Source organism: Gambusia affinis, linkage group LG15 (assembly GCF_019740435.1).
Source record: "Gambusia affinis linkage group LG15, SWU_Gaff_1.0, whole genome shotgun sequence".
NCBI classification, from domain to species: Eukaryota; Metazoa; Chordata; class Actinopteri; order Cyprinodontiformes; family Poeciliidae; genus Gambusia; species Gambusia affinis.
In genome coordinates, this window is record NC_057882.1 from 6326436 (window position 1) to 6347198 (window position 20763).

The window sequence follows — 20763 nt, forward strand, 5'->3', positions numbered from 1 at the left end:
ACAAGTCTATTAAATAAATTTGTTTGATAAACTAAATGTAACAAATTCACTGAATCTTTAAAAGTTGGAGCTCCATTCTGTTTTGTTTCTGATCCTCTTATCTTGTCTTCTTCTTCTTTTGTTTATCTGGTCAAACATCCAGGGTGAAACCCTGAGGAACTCCACATCCAGACGTTGAGCTGATGGATTTCTGTTCTAACATTTCCAGTTAAAACACACACAGTTCCCAGCTGATAAATGAACTGCCAGTCTGTCAGCAGCGAGCGCTCAGACTGGATTTACAGATTACCCCTGACACACACACACACACACACTCAGATCATTAATTCATCTCCATCAGTCAGGCTGCAGCTATCGGATTCGTTATCTCATCACTTCCTGATCCGCTCAGTCTGCTGGCGGTTGGAGGCGAGCGGCAGTAATCTGCGGAGGGAATAGTCAAAACATCAGCAACCGACCACTTGGTGTGGGGCTCTGGGGGATGAGGGGGTGTTACCATGGGAACAGGTAACTGAACACCTTCAAATGTCTCCAGATGTAAAACCTCCAACCAGCAAAGGAAGCTAATGAACTGAATGTTTTTACAGTGAAACTAAACCTCAAGCTAAATTTGTTTTTTCCAAATAAACTCTATAAACTGATACTAGCTTCATGTTTCTGTGTAAATTTGTTTAAAGGGCCTAAAGCGTCTCATTGCTGCCCTCTTTACGTCGAACGGTGGTACTGCAGTTTCCCTGTTTGTTACATCACATCCTGTCCAGGTTTTAAAGCATCTCAGTCAGACGCACGCCCCCTGGTGGCGAATCAGGAGCTGGAATAGCGAGTGTGTGGAGCAGAGATTGTCAGCGTTTCTCACAACAGCTCTCAGGAGTCGCAATAAAAGTATCCAAAATTTGAAAAAGTTGCTAAATTTGTTGCTTTTTTAAATAAAAATATACCGGGTCTGAAATGCCGCTACTAAATACTGCAACAAAGTTTGTAAGTGGCAACAGTGAAGCTAAAGCATTTTACCAGCATGGTATTTACTGAAAGCTAATGTTTAATCAATATACCAACATGTTATTTAGCAGATGCTAAGGCTAATTGGCTATCCCTATTTTGAGTCCAGTTTTGAACCTGACCACATAATGATCAGAGTTCTAGAAACTCCCTGACTGAAATAAAACTCCAGAACGTTTCTGATGTTTCCAGATGATTTAATGAGATCAGCTAATGGCAAACCAACACATTTACATTTAGCATCAATGAGTAAAAGAAAAGAAGAAGAAGAAGAAGAAGTCTTATAGTTAGTTTGTTTGTGGGTCCAAATGGAACAGAACCAACATAAGCTCTAATATTTCTGAAGAATATTCTTAAAGGTTTAAAAGTTGAAACTGAAAAAAGAAGAAACAAAACAAAGCAGCACGTGCAAAGATGGAGGCCTTCCTGCTCATCAGACCTTTGAACTGAACATTCATCTGAACCGGATCCAACTGGAACTGGCTTCGCTCTGGTTCAGTCTGTCAGGACCAGCTCTGCTCCAAATAGTAACCGGCCGGGTCCGACAGCAGACACTGGTTCTGGTGGCTGTTGCTCCGGTTTTTAGCATCAATGAGGACCAGAGGGGACTGGGAGTAATGGTTGATGATCTCACTGACTGACTGGAAGAACTGGAGACACAAAACAGCACAGTTAGAGCCGAGAGCACTGCCCCCTACAGGCTAAATTAAAACGACATCAGAGTTTGTGGCTCCTGTCTGTGACTCCAGAGGCCGGTGGTGGTTCTGACCTCCTGGGCTTTGAGTCCGGTTCCCAGCTGGAACTGCTGGCTGTGCTGCCGGATCTGGATGTTGTAGACTTTGTCCTGGTAGAAGACCATGAGGGTGAAGGGCTGGTTGGACTGCTGCCGGGTGCTGTCCCTCACCAGGTAGGCCCCGTCCTGCACACACACACAGACACACATTAACACCGGCTGTCAGCTCATCCTGTAATCAGAGTCCTGATGCTGGATGGATTCTCACCTTCTGGACTTTCTTCAGGCATCCCTCAGCCTGTCCACGGCTCACCTTCCCAACGTACCAGTTTGGGTCCAGAGCCTGCAAACCAAAGCACACACACTGCTGAAGCTGCTGAATGTCCTCAGGCCTGCAGAGTGCAATACAACAGCGCCCCCTGCTGCCCAACCAGGGCACATCAGCTGGTATGTGTCAGATTTTGAATCTTCAGGGTCTGAACAGTATATTGTGATTATTCTGGACTCCCGGCAGTTTGAGGTTTAGTTTTAGAGCTCAGGATGTCTCTCACCTCGCTGGTGGCCACGGTAGGAGGTGTAGGACGGCTGGACGCCGATATGCTGCCTCTGTGTTCGGCTATGGCTGAAACAGACAGAAGACACTCAGCAGCCAGTTTCTGATTCACAGTGAGATCAGCTGGAGCGAACTGAAGGTTTTATTCAGATTCAACCAGGAAACGTTTGAACTCCTTCAGGTTTCTCTTACCAGACTGCAGCTTGTGAGGCAGAGAGGCCGAGGAGGAAATGCTGCACAAAAAAAACAAACTTGTTAGAGATCATCTGAGACAGAAACATTAAAGATCCAGGAAAAAAATTATTTTGTAGTATGTGTTGAAACTATTACTTTAATATGTTTAATATGAGACAGATAATCAGTGAAACAACAATCTTCTCTGCTCCTCCCATTTACTAGAAACAACCAATCAGAGCAAAGAGGTGGGACTTAGCGCTGTCAATCACCTCAAGTAAAGGCTGCCTAACTAGCTGGTGAATGCTAAGATCAATTAGTATGGCAGATAAACAGTTTTCATGTAATGGTAAGTTGTTTCTCCACCATTAGCACATTTAGCAGTGAGATTGATTGACAGCGCTAAGCCCCGCCTCCTGGCACTGATTGGTTGTTTTTGGTCAGGAGGAGGTGAAGCTGAATGTGTCTCATAAACTGTCATGACATGGTGACAGTTTTAACATCCATGTAAAAACAAATTTTTTATAAAAGTTACTGCAGCTTTAAGTGGAGAGCCCCCAGGGCCGCAGCCGAGGCCTCCGGGGCCCCGAGCAAACTGCTCCGTGCTTTACTCTGATTTCACTTCCTCATTTAAGCAGGTGAGTTATGAAAAACAAACTGTTATTTACGACCTTCAGATGAGACGGGTGAGTAGGAGTGAAGGCTGACCTGGCGGCGTGCTGCGGCAGGGGCCCTGGGATCCCGGGGCGCGGCGGCAGATTCTTGTGAAGAGGGAACGTGTTGTGTTTAGGGACTGTGGGAAAACAAGCAGGAGGAGGAAGCTCCGATTATTCGCTCTGCGATGCTTCAGGGTTTCAAACTGGAGGATGAAACTCACCATCTTGTGTCTGCTGAAGAGAGAAGAAGGGGTCAAAGGTCAGTCTCCATCACAATCTGTTCTATGTAGCAGTAAACAATCATGTTCCATCCAACATGAATTAATAAAAACCGGAGCAGCTTACCTCTCTGTGTCCATCGAACCTGAAAACAAAAACATAAAATTATTATCAGGAACTTCCTGGAACCAAACGATTCGACCTGAACCACAGAGGACCTGATAGGGGGCGCTACTCTGGCAGAGGAGTTGCTCCTGCTGACGGAGGAGGTGGGAGGAGGAAGAACCGGAGGTTTGGACCTGGGTGGTTCCGATGCGTCCGCCGGTGTCCTGCGAGGTCAGACACATTAAAACTCCTGATGAAGCTAAAGCTAAACATGGGCATCTAGAACAGGAAACATTCAACACGCAGCAAGCTAAACTAGAAGCTGCTGCTGTTCACTTCCTCCTGCTGGGTCTGCCTCCATCGTCTTTTTTCTGTCTGCATCGCAAGCGCATCACTGCAACAACATCGTGACTGAAGTTCACTAACAGTCAACGGGGGCCGCAGTTTAATCTGACCTGTTGGACGTAAGCGGCCATGTTTAACACCTGAGATCCAGACGTAGCTGTAATCTTTTAAACCCGTCTTCAGTTTTATTTATAGACTTTTTCTGCAGCGTCACTCACTTTCAGGTTTTGCCATAAAGACACAATTTGTTCCCATTTTCTTAGAAAAATCTACACAAAAAAAATCCCCAAATATCTAAATATGTCTCTGCTGTAATGAAGTGTGAAAAACCAGAACAAAAATACATTTCTGTTTTTTAGAAACGTAATTTACTGAAACCAGCTATTATTGGCTCTACACACGTGGTTTACTGCTAACAAAACTGTTTCATTTCTTCAAAAAAAAAAAAAAGTTTCTGCTTAGCTTACACCAGATTAGCTTAGCTTCTTTTAGCTAAAACTCATTTAGTTTAGCTATTCTAGCTTCTACCACTTTAGCTTACCTTAACTTAGCCTAACTTGCCCAAGTTCATCAAGGTATCACAGACTTTACCTTAGCTTAGCTAAATTAAGCATAGCTTACACTACTTTATCATAGCTTCAGACAACTTGCCTTATCCTAGCTTACACTAGTTTAGCTCAGCCTAGCTCACATTAGTTTATTGAAGCTTCCTCTACTTTAGCTTAGTTTACTTCAGTTTAGCATAAAACCAACCCAGTGAATATATTAACTCTCATGTCTTACAACGTTTTTGAGTTATTAATTTTATTTTACTTTTTAAAGTGATTAAGAATATTCATGTCTCCACATGTAGAGAGGTGAATAAACAAGCACCTAGATGTTAGCTAACCTAAACTCAAAGACTTTTGGAAATCCTAGAGAACCGCCCATGAAAAAGACTTCAGAAGATTACATAAAACTATAACAGGAAGTAAAAGAGGAAGTGATATGAGATGCATGGCGATGGGCCAATCCACCAATTCACGTCCTTTGCAGAGTCATATCCACATTTTATAGCTGCTTACTTTAACTTCAACCCTATAAAAATATTTACTGGCATAAAGCTTAACCTTAGTGTATTAGCATATTTTCCATTGTAGTGTTTTGGATATATTATAAAGATAAATACTATCAACTAAAGCTGCTTTATATCATCTCATTCATCCATTTAAGCCAGTTATACAATTTCATATTTTATATTGTAATCTGATTTCTATGAACAAGATTTAACTTCATGTTTTTGTTAAAATACGTATTCCCTGTGTGTGTGTGTGTGTGTGTGTGTGTGTGTGTGTGTGTGTGTGTGTGTGTGTGTGTGTGTGTGTGTGTGTGTTTACACACCTCCAGGACTGTGGACCAGGCTGCAAAAACAAAAACAAAATGAAGTTTTGAAACATTAAACTTTACATTTCAGTTTGATGTGTGTGTGTGTCTGTGTGTGTTTGGGGTTCCTCAGGGTCGAGTTGTCGTACTCCCTTTTTTTTTCATAATAAACTTTATTGTACAGCGTTGATAAAAGTGCAGCGGCTGAATTAGATTTAAAGGTCACTCACTCTGTCCGTTGAGTTGAACTGCTGTCCTGAGAAACAGAGAAAACAGAGTAAACGTCCACAGATTATTCTAAAGTTTCAGCAATGGCAGCAGGAGCTGCTGGCTGAACGTCTGACCCAGTACCTCTGACGGGGGACCGGGTGTTTCGTGACTCACGGCCGGGTTTGATGTCGCGACACACCTTGGGAGGCCCTGAGGGAACTGAACACCAACAACAGCAATGAGGCACATGAACAGGACAAGGTACTGAGGATACCAAAGGTTTTTAAATGACCAGAATACAGACAAAATATTATTATTATGATGAAGTTGTAATATTAGTAAATCAAAGTGGCAACTTCATAACTCTTACATGAAAAGTAACAATAAATTAAAATGAGGAATGTTTAACATCTTGTGATTTTCCGCTTACAAATAAGTGAATATTTCATCTTTCAACACGTCAGCATTAAATTGTTTTCAGTAGCAGCACTCTGAAATGTTTTTAACAAACCTTTTCTCATACTTTGCATCTTTACTTTGCTAATGTTCTGACCTTACCCCTGTAATATTTAGACTGTAGTGAAAATAATCTGTTTGTTTCTGTTTTTATGAACGTACAGTTTCCTGGTCCTCGTCCGTGAGGAGACGGGTCCCTTTTGGACTCTCCAGGCTGCACAAACACAAACACAAAAACAGTTAAATAAAAATGAATCAGATGGAAGAACTGTTCAACTCTAAACGTCACATCCAAACAGCTCGTTTCCACTAACCAGCATCTTTATTCCATCCACACAATACACATCGCCGCTGGTTTGACGTAATCCCAGAATTATTCATTAATTAGTCAGTGAGGTGGCACACGTTACTTTAACTAGACCTCATTTAGGTTTATTCTCTCTCATACACTTTATAAAAATCTGTGATGGTTCAACTTTCATTTCCTAAAATACATCCAGTTTCACATTAAGCTGAAAAAAAACACTTTGTACATGAGTTTTTGTTTTCTAATGTATTTCTGAATTTATGATCAATTGTATTCTTGAGTTGTATTACTTTTTTTATAATATTTGTTTGGATGCTTTACAGGAAACGGAGCAGAAAATGCAGCCAAAATGTTTCAGAACGAAGTAGAAACATCCAGCTGCTGATCATGTGACTCGTGATGCGAATAAAGTGTTTCCACTGCAGTTGTGCAAAATAAATCTATTTCAATACGAAGAACCACCTCAATGTTTTAAAAATTTCCATTAAGCAAATTTATTTGTATGAGTTTGTGTAATTCTGTGGCTGACGGAAACGAGTCCTGAATGACTGAATGAGTTCAGGAGCGACTCAGAGGGGAAAAGCTGAACTGAGTCCAGATTTTATAGAAATATAAAACAGATGAATGTCAAAGCAGGAGAACTGTAATAAATGTAGGAATGAAGTTTCAAACGGTCTGATGCTGTTTTTCAGTGTAGCTGTCCAGACTGACCATGCGGGGTGCAGACAGCGAAGTGGGGGGGCGGGGACACAGAGCGGGGGGCGGGCCTCTGGCCGCCGCGTTGCTGTCCCTCCGGTCTGCACACAGAAACAGAAAGCGTTAACCTCTGATGACCTGTGACCTGGTGACCTCGCTGTGGGGCTGATGCGGTCGGCGTTGAGCGACTGCTGCGCCGTGTGAGTACCGATGTAGTCCCCGTCCCCAATGGGCTGGGACGGGCACAGCTTGTGGTCCTCTGCGGGTTCAGAGGGCGGCGGCTCGTAGTCGTTACCAGCGTCCAAGTCGTCGTTCGGGGACTCGTAGTCCCGGTCGTCTTCGTCGCTGTACGGACTCTCGTAGTCATCGTCAAACTCTTCCTCGTCCTGCAGAGCAGAAGATCATCTCATAAAGAGGTCGGGTTTCCATGCTGACGACGACGAAACACGAAGCTTCACTGCGTCGTTCGTTTTCATAAACCCCCAATCAAAGGCCAGGAAGGAGACAGGAGGGAAAACATCAACCTAGGAAAGGGTCAAAGGTCATCTTCAAACTGTCTCAGAGGAAAACATCTCAGACGTTCCAGCAGATTCAGATCAAGGTCAGAGGTCAGAACGTGAAGCTCAGAGAAACGAGTAGAATCCCAAATCGCTTTGGGGTTACAGTCAAAACTGAACAGCAACAATCATTTAGTGTTAAGAGAAAAAATAGGTTTTAATTTCACCATGTTATTCTTTAGTGCTAAAGAATAGTTTTCAAACTAAACAATTAGTTTGAAAAACAGTTTGAAGATAATTGACTTAGCAGGCTAAATATATAATTAAAAAGTAAAATATTAGTTTAACATTTAGAAAGAGTTTGTGAATCATTTTGGACAGACTGGACACGTTTTAGTGAATCCTACAGGCTGCTGGATCTTTCGTGTTTCAGTCGATAAATAATGATGCAGCAGAATGAGACGTGTCGTTCATCTCATATTAAAATCATTTTTCCTTCATTCGTGTTTAAATAAATCAGCAGGAAAACTGGGTTAAAGTGAAATCCGGTCCGACTCACAAACTCGTCTTCGCCCCATCCTCCATCAACGTTCATCTCTGCAAGACACAAAGAAACACGTTACCAACGTCTCACACTAGCTTCTGTATCGCTACACCCCTTCAGCATTTAGAGGCCGTTTCCATGGAGACCAACTGTTGTTGTCTTTCACATCAGCAACAAGTCAGAACCTTGCAGGACCGGTCATCTCAAGGGTAACAAACTGGTTTAATACCAACTGATCAGAATTCAACTGGAGCCAAACAGAAAGAACCGAGCCGATCACTTCCTGTTCTGGTTTATTCAACAAAAACCCGATCAAACCTGATCAAACCCGATCAAACCTGATCAAACCTGATCAGCTCAGGAGACAGAAACTAACTCACCTGGTTCGTGATACTTAGGAGTCGATCTGTGAAGCAGAAGCACACAAACAGGATGTGAATCAGTTCAGTTATGAACCAGACGAGTCGTTCATCTCAAAATAAAAGTCATTTTTCCTTCAGTCCTGTTTCAATTAATCAGCAGAAAAACAGGCTTATTAGTTCAGCAGCTGGGATGAGTGTCGTCTGCTTTACGTCTGAGGTCCAGTTTCAGGTTTTAGCAGGACTGTCGTCATGGCGACGGACAAAGCTTAGCTTAGAGCTGTTTGTTATGGGAAATTGTTAATAAAGTTGCAGTCAAAATTTATAACAGTTTGAGTTATTTTGGTCATAATTAATTTTTCAAAGTCAAAGTTATTCCTTCATTTCCTCGAGTCACAGTTTGAAACTAAGAATTTAAAAAGCCGAATAAATATTTTAGCTTCTTGTTCTGAAGTTGAAGTAGATTACGAAAGTAGAAGCTGGATCTGCAAACCGATTATGTAAACTGAAAAAAGAAGAAATGAAAAAGGAGCAAAACAAGAAACTGAAACAAAGAAAAGAAATAAAAAGTAATTATTTTGTTTACCTCTAAATATTTTAGCTAATGTGCAAATTCACTTGTTTTCCAGTTGGAGTAGACTATCAAAGTAAAAGCTCTGGCAAAACCAGAAGATAAACTGAAAAAAATTAATAAAATTAGAAAAAAAGAAGATAGAAAATAATGTTTAGCTTCAAGCTAAATGTTTAGCTATTTAATTTGAATATTTAGTGAGAATAACTGGATGAGAGTGACTGAAATTATTTATTTCTCCAGGCTGAATGACTCAAATTATTTTAGTTTTTTTATAAATAGCTCCCTGGAGTTAACAGAGGTTTCTGTTTGTGTGAGACGTACTTTTTAGAAAACAATCCTTTCTTCTCATTCTTGTAGATTTCATTGCTGATCTTAGAAATCATCCTGCAGACACAAAATCACACGCTAAGCAAACACAGCCAGGAAGACAAAATGGAGATAAATGTCTTTAACGTCTTTATTAACAGAGTGAATGTGTGTTAGAGGAGGTAGAGAGATGAAAACCTTCCTCTGACTTACGGAGCGTGAAGCTTGGGGAACTTCTGCAGGTCGTTATCCGTCAGGTTCTACAGAAACAAAAACATCAGTGAGGATGATGGTCCTGGCCTTCGTCACTCCTCTTCCTCCTCCTCTTCCTCCAGAAACACTCACCACAAACCTGGAGCCGCTGATGGAGTTCTTCAGAACCACCTTATCACAGCCGGGGAGGTTCATCTGCCACAAACACAGTTCGTCCTTCAGCACAACTTTACCAGACCGATAGACAGAGGCCAGGGCCGGTCCAGACCGGGGGCCGAAAGGGGGCCATCAGGAACCACTGACCCTGCAGAACTGGTTCTGGTCCGGCTACAGCTGGGTCCAGAATGAATCATCAACACAGCAGCTCATCTACAGCTGCTTGAAAAACTAAAGAATCAACATGCTTCAATGGCCTAGTCAAAGTCCAGTCATTTCTCTGCAAACATGGAAGAGCTGAAGCAGCTTTGAGAAGAAGAACTGACCCAAAACCCTAAAGGTTTTACAGGTTCTGCAGACGGCTGGATCCGATCTGCTCTCACAGCTCGACCTGGAAAATCACAGGAACACAAGAATGCATCCTACCCGGGCCTACCTGGTTCCTGCCCGGTTCTAGCCCTGTTCTAGCCTGGTTCTAGTTCAGGTTCAGCACCAGGCTCAGTAGCTACTTCAGGTCATCAGTAGATAATTAGCATCTGCATCAGCAGGAAACAGTTCCTGTTTGCTGCATCATTCTGGACCTGAAACAACCAACTCAGTGCTTCTATCTGACCCAGTTCGGTTCCCAGCATGCATCGAGAATCTCTTCTCCTGCATGACATCCACCATCAGCTGCACTGTAATGGACCAGAACTGTCCCGATTCCTCCAGAACCTGATTCTGAGGACTCCCAGGGTTCAGGGCTATTTAAGATGTGGAAACAAAGATAAAGAGGAAAGGTTCTGGTTCTGGTTCTGGTTCCTCACCCGCTTCAGGTAGTCAGCCAGCTGCTGGGGGCTCCAGCCCATCACCACGGACCTCTGGGGAATCGAACTCATACTGCGTCTGTCCAGTTAAACTCGGCACTCAGAGCAACATCAGTGGAAACGCCGCGGATCTCCGGCGTTCAGTTTCCAACTTCTTCAGCGACTCGTCTCTCCTTCCTGTCAAAACGCAAAACAAAACTCAGAAAAACCAAATAATACCTGCCGGGTTTCCTCAGCTTCCACTTCCCCAAACGTACCGTCTTTTCGTCTGCAGGAACCAGCGCCAGAGAGGGGACAAACATGTCACAAAGGGCCCAAGATGGCTTCCTTAAGTCTCTCCCCTCCCTCTTTGAGGAAGTGAGTGTGCAGCGGGGGGGGGGGCAGCAGCGTCTTCCTCCTCCCCCTGCCGACCGCAGAGTCAAACAGCCGCCGCAGCTGCACCCACTCGCTGCAACACGCCGGCACAACGCAACCGATAGCAAACTGACTCAGAGTTCAGACCAAAGCCACCATGCTGCTCTCAGCCGGGCCCAGGTCGGTTCTGCCGGACCTGGGTCGGTCAGAACACTCCTGCGATAAATAATAATAATATAATAACTTTATTCATGTAGACGTCCCCCTCGCTGCGTTAATTACAGAAGTTCTGAGTTCACTTCTCACTTCCTGTTTCCTGGTTGAAACTCGAAACACTTCGAGGGAGGATTTATTTTTTCTTCTTTTTTCTTCAACTGGAAAAACAAAACAAGGTCAGATTGAGAAAACGGAAATCATGGGCAGAGATAAAACAAACAAAAAAACCTGTCAAGAATGAGTCAACGTCTGAATGGTAAAGGTCAAAGGTTACTGGAGTGGAGAGAAAAACACCTACTATCTCCGCTACAGTCCATGGTGACTCTGAAGGAGCTGCAGAGATCCACCGCTCAGGTGGAGGAAAACCATCACATGGATAACTGTTGATGAAAGACAGTCAGAAGAAGTTATATTCGAAACAATTCATCAGATGAATCGATTATTGAAATAATGAATTAATTCAACAATCAATTAATTATTAATTTGAGTATTGAAACTCTAATAGAGACCATTAGCTAAGAGAACAAAGTCAGAGTTGTAATGAGGCCAAAAATGAACAATAAATATGAACATCTTACATTTAAAATGAATAAAAATGTTATGTTTGCAAATCTGTTATTTAGCTTCACTTGGTTCAGAATCTGGAAGAAATCTCCTATTAAATCACCTTTTCAGCGATTTTACAGGTTCTGCAGACTGCTGGACCTGATCTGCTCTCACAGCTGGACCTGGAAAATCACAGGAACACAAGAATGCGTCCTACCTGGGCCTACCTGGTTCCTGCCCGGTTCCTACCCGGTTTCTGCCAGGTAGGAACCGGCAGTAACCGGGATGACTGATTAATCCTGTTATCAGTCATCAAACACATTTTTTAAATGTTATTATACTGAGCGCCAGAACCTGTATGTAAATTCACACTATATTTGGTATGATTACCCACAGTTTGACAAAATTTTACCAACTTCCGGTTAGCTACCAAGGAATATTTATCCGAAAGAAATCGTTTGCTGACGAAATTTTATGTTGCATAATTTAGCAGAAACGAATAAAATTTGGGACAAAACACAGATCTAAGTTAGCAGCTACATACTGGAAGCAGCAGCAAATGAATCTCCTTTATAATTTAGTGCATTAAAACACAGATTTAGGTAACGAACAAAATAAACTCAGAACGAAAGATGTGCATCGTAAATTTAGCTTGATTTAGCCTAGCTTCTATGGTTAGCTTATGCTAACTACACAAACATGTGGATACATCATAAAATATTTTATTAACGTTATTTTTAAATATATTTGATGGTTTGTGGAGTTTATAAGTTTAGAATAAGAATAAATTATCTGTTATAAGTTTTATTACCATGACGACACTGGCAGTTGCAGCAGCTGGTGGTCTCAACCGGTCTGAACCAGTTTCTGAACTAGCTTAAAAAACTTTATCACCCTTTCTTCTGTAGTTCTTGGTTTTAACTTAAACTTAGTTCAAATATTATGTCCTAAATATAGATAAATAAATACTTGATTGATAGATGCAATGTGATACAAAACAAATACATTTATTCAACTTTCAACCAGATGTTAGCATGTCAACATTTATTCTTTATCTCTTTAATGCTTCAGCTCTGTGTTTTATGGGCCTATTGTTTATAACATTACTATCTACATTGACTGCAGTGTTTTCTGGTAATTTTTTTTAAATTACCATAGGCTTGAACATTAAGATTTATTATTGCTTGATGGATGGATCACCTGCTAAGCCAACTTTGGAAAGTCAAAAGTTTCCCACCAACCTTAACCTAAATATCCAATATGGCTCCCAGAACACTTTAAAATGTGATGATAGCTGCAGTATTATTTCTTATTCTGTGAGTTTGTGTCTTTATGAATTAGTTGCCAATCATTTTTATGTGATCTTCCACTAGTAAATGTATTGGTAATAACTAAGATGTTTTAGTTTGTAAACTTCTGTTAAGAACTGGAGTGCTTCTCTGACGTTATCTTGCCATGATTCAGATACCTATAGTTGGGGGAGGAAGTGCATTGAGGGTGTGCAGATATGAAAATAAGGAGCCTTCAGATGCAGAAGTGGTTACAATTAGAGCAAGAGCTTCACTGTGGCATGAAAATGTAAATTTATACAAATAAGCAACTAGCCCACTTATATGTATTTATAGAATTATGAAACATTTACAAATGAATGATTTGTGCACATAAACAGGTGTGGTTTCTGATGAAGCAAGTAAAGGATAAAACTTTGAAGAAACCAAACTGTTTAACTGTGATAAATGTAATCAAAATTTACTTAGGTTAGCCGAACTCAGTTTAGCATACCAAGCTAATGTTAGCCCACATTAGCTTAGTCTTCCTTAGTTTCCCATCTTGCTAAATTTACCAATTGCTCTGTTTGTTTCTGAAACTCTTTATATCCAAGTGGAGAGCATTCCAGTTACAAGTTGGAAAACAGTGAGACTTGCTAACTGATGCTAACTAAGCACTAACAACATATTTCTCTCAATTTTATGAGTTCAAACACCAGTGAACTCATAAATCTCTTGGCCTGATTCAGTCTAGATGACAGAAATCACCAACAGACGGATTGAATCACCTTTGAAATCATGTTCTTTTATTTTACTTTTATCTCTACAAAAATATTTGAGCAGTTTTGTGTAAACATTTTGGTAGGCCAACAGACTTTCAGTTACTGAGGAAATAAATATAAATCAGTTAGGCTGTGTTCACACCAGCCTTGTTTAGACTGTTAATCTGACTTTAGTCCATTTGCCTAGGAAGTCCCTTTACGTTGGTGAGTTGTGAATGGTTATCGACCTCTGACCTCTAGTCCTCCAAACCTTGATCTGGATTCAGTTGACGTTCAGTTGAATGTATATGTGAACAGCAGGCGAACGGCAGACCCCTCCAAAAGCAGGGAAGGGATTACAGCGCAGGGCGTCCTGGGTAAATACAACCAAAACAAATGCATTAGCCTAGCAATAGTAGAAGAAATATCTCGTGTTCTTTAACTAAACACTAAAGAGAAATTCTCCAACCGCTAAAATCTGATGCTACTTCATTTTTGGTTACCTTTTACGATGAGGAAGTTGTGCTCAGTGTCTTCTTCAGAGGTTTTTGTGTTGTTTCCTTTAGTGGTTCGCCCCCACAGGCGAGGAAGGAACAGTTTTCTCACAGGGTTTGAGAAAGAACTCCAGCAGCTGGAAATGGGAAACATTTCACTCCAGTCTCTTTACGTGTCGTTACATGAGTAAAACCAGATCTTATGAAGAAAACTTGGGTTAGAATCATGTTGGACTTCTTGTGTCTATTAAAGACCGGACTGTCAAATACTCATCATAAGGTAATATTTGTAGCTGTCTGGCACATTTCACACCATGATGGTTAAGACTCAAACCACAAAGAAAAACTCTGAAACACCATCAGAAAGTTTGCAGAACCTCTGATTGAGACGACTTCAACCGTCCACAGGGCAGTCTGGAGCAAAATGAAAACATGAAAACTGAACGAGTGTTTTGTTCTGTGGTTGTTGCTTTGTCTTTAGAAGAATAAAGGTCAAAATTAGCTCATGTGGTCCCGGAACAGAGCGATGGCGGCGCCGGTGGAAGAGAACAACATCCTGTAATGATAACAAACCCACAAAGCCACTCTGAGAACCAGAAGCTGCTCTCCATCACAGGTCCAGCAGCCAGCTGAACCGGGTCGGAACAGAATCACCTCAACTCCACAAAGCTCCAGGAAAACATGTTTAAATGTTGGCGTTCATTATAAATCAACGAACATAAATTTCATATGAGGTTGCATCATTAAATGAGATTGTTATAAAAATAATTTCTATTTCAGCAACTCCATCACCCATGTTATTTTATTTAGCCTCACAGAAACGAATCGACTAATTCTCTGACTGTAAGGGAAGTAAACATGTGAAATATTGACTGAAGCAGTGAGTCATAAATAAAAACCCCAGGTCGGGTTGACTAATGACATCAGACCGCAAATAAAGGCCACATCCTGTCTTACAGCGAGCCGCGCAAGCTAGCTGCTATATTCTCGTAGCAGCAGCCAGTAAACAAGCAGTCAGGGTACAATACAGACCCGATTTAAAACATGACTCAATGTATTCCTGATACCTTGATGAAGGTTCTTCTATTTCCTGTGATTAAAGACAAAGCCGGAAAAATTGGCAGCTCTGATAATTATAGACCCATTGCCCTAGCAAGCACACTGTATAAAGTCTTAACTAATTCTTTTGCCAAACTTAACTAAGATAGTAATGTCTACAGACGATAAATTTGGTTTCAAGTCCAAACATGGCACTGACTTGTGTATATATGGCTTAAAAGAATTATTGAATAATTACAATAGCAAAAATTCTATGGTTTTTCTGTGTTTTTTAGACGTCACTAAGGCTTTTGATTGTGTAAATCACAGAAAACTATTTTTAAAATTGTGCCAAGCTGGTGTGCCTAAATGTATAGTAAAATGTCTGTCCTACTGGTGTGTTAATCAAACTATGCAGGTCAGATGGGACAACTGTGTGTCTGTATTCTTCCGTGTCAGTAATGGAGTCAGACAAGGAAGCATTTTATCCCCATATCAGAGGTGTCCAAAGTGGAGGGCCGGCATCCTGCATGTTCTAGTTCTCTCCCTGGTGGTGGTAACAACTTCCTCAGCATGCTGATGTTTTTGTTAGTCCTTTTAATGAACCATCATTTGGTCCAGGTGCGTTAAATTAGGGAGAGAACTAAGACATGTAGGATGCCGGCCCTCCAGGACCCACTTTGGACACCACTGCCCTACATTGTTTAATTTTTATATGAATGACCTCTCAAAGCAGCTAAACCTGTGTAGAACTGGCTGCATGCTGGAGATGCAATTATAAACCCTTTAATGTATGCTGATGACCTACTGGTTTTTAGTCCAAGTTCAGCTGGTCTCCAGGAGCTGCTTAATGTCTGTTCAGCATACGGTGAATTAAATGATGTTACTAAAGAGGACAATAACAAGGTTTTCCCAAATTTCAAGTTGTCTGGGATTTTATTGAACGTCTCAAATGAAGTAAAGTATCTTGGCCATGTGTTGACAGACCGTCACGTTTGAATGTTATACGCTCAGGCAAATAAGTTTGGATTCTGTTCTGATGAAGTGAAACTGAACTTGTTTAGATCACATTGTACATCACTGCACATTTGTGGTGCAACTTTTAAAAAGCCAGTCTTCAAAGACTGAATGTGGCTTATAATGATGCATTAAGGCTTTACTTAATGATGCATTAATACTTTAGTTAATGATGCATTAATACTTTAGTTAAAAGGCCCAGATGGACCAGTGCCTGTGGACTGTTTGTATGCGTCAACACTTCGATGGCTGCTTTAAGAAAGCTTATGTATAAATTATTTGTTGTCTAAACGAGTCTAACAACAGAATTATCTTACTGTTGACTAATGTTAAATACAGTGCCGTAAAATACTCATCTGTACTTTGGAGACATTATTAATTGTTTTTGTTTTTATGTAATTTGAACTTTGAGTGTGTAATAAAATCTTTTTATTCAAGATTTCTGCTCCTTATTTCAGAAAAAAATCATATTCCACTAATATAGCATGAAAATGTTAATATTTGATGATTATGAGTTAAAGAGAATAAAAACTCTCAGAAACATGTTAAATATTAGAAACTTCTGGTGTTCCAAACACCTGCGAAGGTTTCCTGAACACAAAAGGTGAAGATGGTTGTTCAGAGTGCTGTGCTACTGAAGGAAAGTTGAGTGGAAGGAAAAAAGTGCAAAAAATTAAAGGGGCAGTATTATGAAAAAAAGACTTTTGTGAGCTTTACATCCTGTTGTGTTGTACTCGCATTAAAAACAAACCTGGAGTGTTGCCCTGGTCTCCATGGTAACCATTCAGAAAGTCATGCGCCTATTTCAACAAAGCTCCACCTCCCACCCCGCTCCTGCAAACTAGCAGCAGCAGCAACTAGCAAACACCTAGGAACTCCACATCTACTGAACTCCTAATGACGGTTGTAATCGGTTTCATGACGTTCTGAGTGTCGGAAAGAGCAGGAGCTTCTTAAAGAGACAGAGGCCCAATTGTAAGGCAATAAATAACTGAAGGTAAAATAGTCACTTGATTGTGCTATAAAATGGAATTATGTGACTGAAAAATATGATACCGGCCCTTTAAGAGCAGTGTGATGAACATAAAAGTTTCCATTTAATTTAGAATCAAACAGACATCCTGCAGAGTCTGGAGGAAGAGGAGGAACCAACGATGAAGGTGAAGGTTTTATCAGCAGAAGCTCCTTCATGCCACTGATGCAGTAATTAAAGCTCAAGGAGCCCAGACCAGAACTGAAGAACGTTTTTCTGTTTAAATTGTTTTATTGATCTCATGGAATATTCTGATTTCTGTTTAGTTCTCTGGTCCAGAATCATGGACCAGAACATGATTCTGGACAAATGAAGGCTGAAATATTTCACTGTGTGATTCTGGAAAAAAAAAAAAAAAAAAGTAATTTTCTAATGTAATTTTTAATTTTTTTGTGTAAACATCCAGGATATAGATGCTCAGCACAGTAAAAATAACATTTTGTTCTGATCTGGATGATCAGATGGTTCTGGTCATTTATCAGCCTCTCAGAGGAAACAACCAACTTCCTTGTCTACTTCCTGTTGATCAAACGCCGCGGCGCTGCAGAGAGAGGCTGAACCCGCTCAGCGTCTCGGATCAGAAAGAATCTGCTTTAAAATGATCAGATTAATAATCCATCATCCTGCAGATGAACTGAATTATGCGATTAAAACGTTTCAGCAGCTGAAACTACAACAACCGTCCAGAAGTCAAAGATTTTATTAAAATATGAACAGAAATAAAAGCAACTTCTCTTCCTGATTCCAATCATTTCCACTTTCAACAGAAACGCTGAACGCAGTGAACCCAGACGACGCTGGATGCTGATTGGCTGGCGGGTCGCAGTCCGACTCCGCAGGAGAACCGCCTACTGGGCCACGGCGTCTGACCAACCGGCTGCTCAGAGCCACACAACCCGCCAAAATAAGAGTCTGCCTGGGAATAAAGAGCAGGACGAGTCCTGATCTGAGTCTCTGAACTAGTCCCAGTGTGCAGCAGGAACTGGTCCCAGTGTGCAGCAGGAACTGGTCCCAGTGTGCAGCAGGAACTGGTCCCAGTATGCAGCAGTCAGTGGCTCTTCTTGGACGAGCCGAACCCGGAGAATCCCATGACGGCGGCCATCTCGTCGTCCTCCTCCAGCTCCACGTCGTCCTCGGCTCGCCGCTTCCTCTCCTTCTGCTTCTCCTTCTTGTAGGCCTTCGCCTTCTCCTCCTGCAGGAGACACGGACCGCAGAGAGAGGCTATGAGGACAAGAGGCGTCACTCTGACTAAACAGACTGCAGTACAGACCATCAACCGACCAGCTTGACCAGGACCTGCAGCGAGGTGATTAGGGGCATTGTAGATAGAAAGAAGGATTAAATTTAAACCAAAAAAATTTTAACTCCTGATTTGGTATATTGAGTCTTATTTTGTTTCTTGTATCAACCAATCATAGCCAAAACTAGACCTGCTGCTTTATCTCAGAAAGACTTCAGAAGTAAAAAGCACCTGGGCAGATTCTAGTGTTAACAGTCATTTCTTTCTTTGGGCAACATTTGGCCCAAACTCCTCACCAGTAGCTGGCAGTAATGCTCCCTCATTAACATTTTATTTTCTGGATAAACTCAACTACTAATTATACAGATAAAATAAAAATTAATTGATTTCTAAGACAGAAAGTAAATAAGGTCTGGATTGGGAATCTGCTTTGTTTCTGATGGATTTACTGTGCATGTGTGGAGCGCAGTAACATCGGGGGGCCAGCAGGGGGCGTAGCCTGACTCACCTCCTCCCTCAGCTCCTTCATTCGCTCCTCAAAGTCATACTCCTTCTGCTTCTCCTCCAGCTTCTTCTTGTTCACCTCAAAGCGTTTCTTCACCTGATCCAGAGACGAGCGCTCCACCCGCATCGACATGCCCAGGTTCCTCTGGTCTGCTCACACACACACACACACACACACACGCACACACACACACACACACAGTTTACATATTAGGACTTTGACTTTTATTAGGACCACCATCTCTACTGCAGTGAAAATAATGGCTGCTCTTTCAGCTATCAGCGGCTAATTCTTAGCAACTGGTTACTATGGCTACAAGACTCAAGTCCAGACTAGAGAGACAAGTCTGAGTCAGCCGGCTCAGCTGCTGGACTCACACTAAGCCAAAACACAGCGTTTCCATGGTAACTGCTGCTGGTGTGAGGACTCACGTTTCTTTCCGTTGATGTGATCCAGGAAGTTGATGGAGTCCTTCACCACACAGTCGCACACGTTGCAGTAGTACCTGGAACAGCAGAAGAAGAAACAAGGAGTCAGCACTGGCCAGGCGGCGTGGGGGCGGAGCCAACTCTGCACACCCACCCGCCCATCTCGGCCTGTGGCGTCGTCTTGGTGATGACGATGGTCTTCCCCAGCTTGGACTCCAGGTCCACCTTGTAGTCCCGGTGACGCAGGAGTTCCCGCTTGACAGGCGGAGCAATCTTCCCTGGAGGAACGCAGAGAAAAGCTTTAACCTATGACCCCTGGGAAATCAGAGCTCTGCTTCTAATCAGCAGACAGAAACAAGAAGTGAAGTCATGTTGGAGACAGTTCTCCTCACCATCCCTCTTCTCCAGCTCCCTCTCCTCCACCAGACGTTTCTGAGCCAGAGACTCGTACTCCTCTTTGTCCCATTTCCGACGGAAGTCGTTCTTACTCGACTGGAAGAGGTCAGAGTTGAACATGAGAAAAACTTCCAGAGAAACGGATCCTCAGAAACCTCCAGTTTTCCTTTCCAGATTGAACGATTTTTGTTCTGAATCAGTGAGAAGTAAACTGAAATAAATTCTGAAAAATTAACCTTTGGCCAGATGTGTTTTTCAGCAATGATGAAGATGTTTATATTATAAATACTTCACTTTATCATATAATAATTTTTTATAGTAGTTATAGCTCCTCAGGAACCTGAAAAGATTTAAACATTGCTGTCATACAGTAAGTCTTCAGTCAGAGGCCTCTACCGATTTCTTCCATGACTGCTACTGGAGATGAACAAGGATTCTCTGAAGATACTCAGGTGATCAGTTACAGCAACATTTAATTTCCCTTTAGTGATAAATAAAGTATTGTTGAACTGAATAAATAATTCTATGCATTTTTTATTCTTTAAGATGATACAGATAATGATGTAGAACCTAAAGTGAGATTCAATTAAGTAACAGCAAGAGGGTTAAAAACATTATTTTCTACTTTAATACAGAATTATGACTCTTACTTTTTAAATCTCATACAATTAGTTTTTTAAAATCACTGTTCAAGCAAAGAATTATTTTATTTTGACAGACCGGAAGTTGGGTTGTAGCTGTTAGCTGAGCTTCTGCTAAAAGCTAAGCGTTTATCATCAGTTTTGCTTTAGAATAAAACCAGAGACACACGAACGATTGGTACCGACTGAAGCTCAAGTTTAAATTTACATATGGTCACAAACTGTGACTAAAAGCCTGGTTATTGTTTTCGTCGCCGTCAGTTAGCATGCTAGCCGCTAGCATCAGCGCTCAGAAGCTCTATAAACGGCTTCAGGTGGAGCAGAGGGCGGTTCCGGTCGACGGAGAAACCCGAATAGTTACAGACACTTAAGGCTGGATGTTTATAAAGTACAAATGAAATATTTACTATAATAGTGAAAAACTCACCCCACTGCCTGACGCCATCTTGTTTACTCGATTACCGGAAATGGCTGAAACTGTCTTTTAAATTTGTGATTAGCAGCGCCCCCTGCAGGAGGTAATGATGACAAACCAGGCAGATTTTAACAGAGGAAA

General features: G+C 41.6%; 2 protein-coding genes across 4 annotated transcripts; both read right to left on the reverse strand.

Annotated features, from left to right (window-relative positions):
- Positions 1 to 1179: 1179 nt before the first annotated feature.
- On the reverse strand, positions 1180 to 12254 carry lcp2a (lymphocyte cytosolic protein 2a). Of its 3 annotated transcripts, none has more exons than XM_044141726.1 (26): positions 12198 to 12254; positions 11508 to 11568; positions 11139 to 11220; positions 10931 to 10998; positions 10528 to 10840; positions 10271 to 10447; positions 9441 to 9503; positions 9309 to 9355; positions 9111 to 9173; positions 8237 to 8262; positions 7872 to 7909; positions 7024 to 7201; positions 6831 to 6916; positions 5975 to 6026; positions 5498 to 5575; positions 5377 to 5402; positions 5165 to 5184; positions 3553 to 3663; positions 3461 to 3479; positions 3337 to 3346; positions 3168 to 3252; positions 2478 to 2518; positions 2284 to 2354; positions 2001 to 2075; positions 1769 to 1918; positions 1180 to 1649 (listed from the first exon to the last, which is right to left on the reverse strand). In XM_044141726.1, the coding sequence occupies exons 6-26, from the start codon at positions 10340 to 10342 to the stop codon at positions 1503 to 1505; spliced, it is 1458 nt and encodes a 485-aa protein (XP_043997661.1). In that variant the 5' UTR covers positions 10343 to 10447; positions 10528 to 10840; positions 10931 to 10998; positions 11139 to 11220; positions 11508 to 11568; positions 12198 to 12254; the 3' UTR covers positions 1180 to 1502. The 3 variants fall into 3 exon arrangements, with proteins under 3 accessions (XP_043997661.1, XP_043997662.1, XP_043997660.1); XM_044141727.1 differs by having other exon boundaries at positions 3337 to 3349; positions 7111 to 7201; positions 12198 to 12247; XM_044141725.1 differs by having other exon boundaries at positions 3337 to 3349; positions 12198 to 12246.
- Positions 12255 to 17679: 5425 nt separating this feature from the next.
- On the reverse strand, positions 17680 to 20739 carry zmat2 (zinc finger, matrin-type 2). Its single transcript, XM_044141729.1, has 6 exons — positions 20635 to 20739; positions 19563 to 19662; positions 19325 to 19448; positions 19174 to 19247; positions 18746 to 18891; positions 17680 to 18189 (listed from the first exon to the last, which is right to left on the reverse strand). The coding sequence occupies exons 1-6, from the start codon at positions 20650 to 20652 to the stop codon at positions 18046 to 18048; spliced, it is 606 nt and encodes a 201-aa protein (XP_043997664.1). The 5' UTR covers positions 20653 to 20739; the 3' UTR covers positions 17680 to 18045.
- Positions 20740 to 20763: the final 24 nt, after the last annotated feature.

Bases quoted from the DNA above. Each gene is read 5' to 3' on its own strand.
- lcp2a (XM_044141725.1), bottom strand. From the start codon at position 10,342: ATGAGTTCGATTCCCCAGAGGTCCGTGGTGATGGGCTGGAGCCCCCAG. The intron at 9,356-9,440 runs GTGAGTGTTTCT...TTGTTTCTGTAG, and splicing joins TCAGCGGCTCCAGGTTTGTG to AACCTGACGGATAACGACCT. The intron at 3,664-5,164 runs GTGTGTAAACAC...CTGACCTCGCAG, and splicing joins CCTGGTCCACAGTCCTGGAG to GACACCGGCGGACGCATCGG.
- zmat2 (XM_044141729.1), bottom strand. The intron at 19,248-19,324 runs GTGGGTGTGCAG...CTGCTGTTCCAG, and splicing joins CCACAGGCCGAGATGGGCGG to GTACTACTGCAACGTGTGCG. The intron at 18,190-18,745 runs GTGAGTCAGGCT...TGTCTCCTGCAG, and splicing joins TGAAGGAGCTGAGGGAGGAG to GAGGAGAAGGCGAAGGCCTA.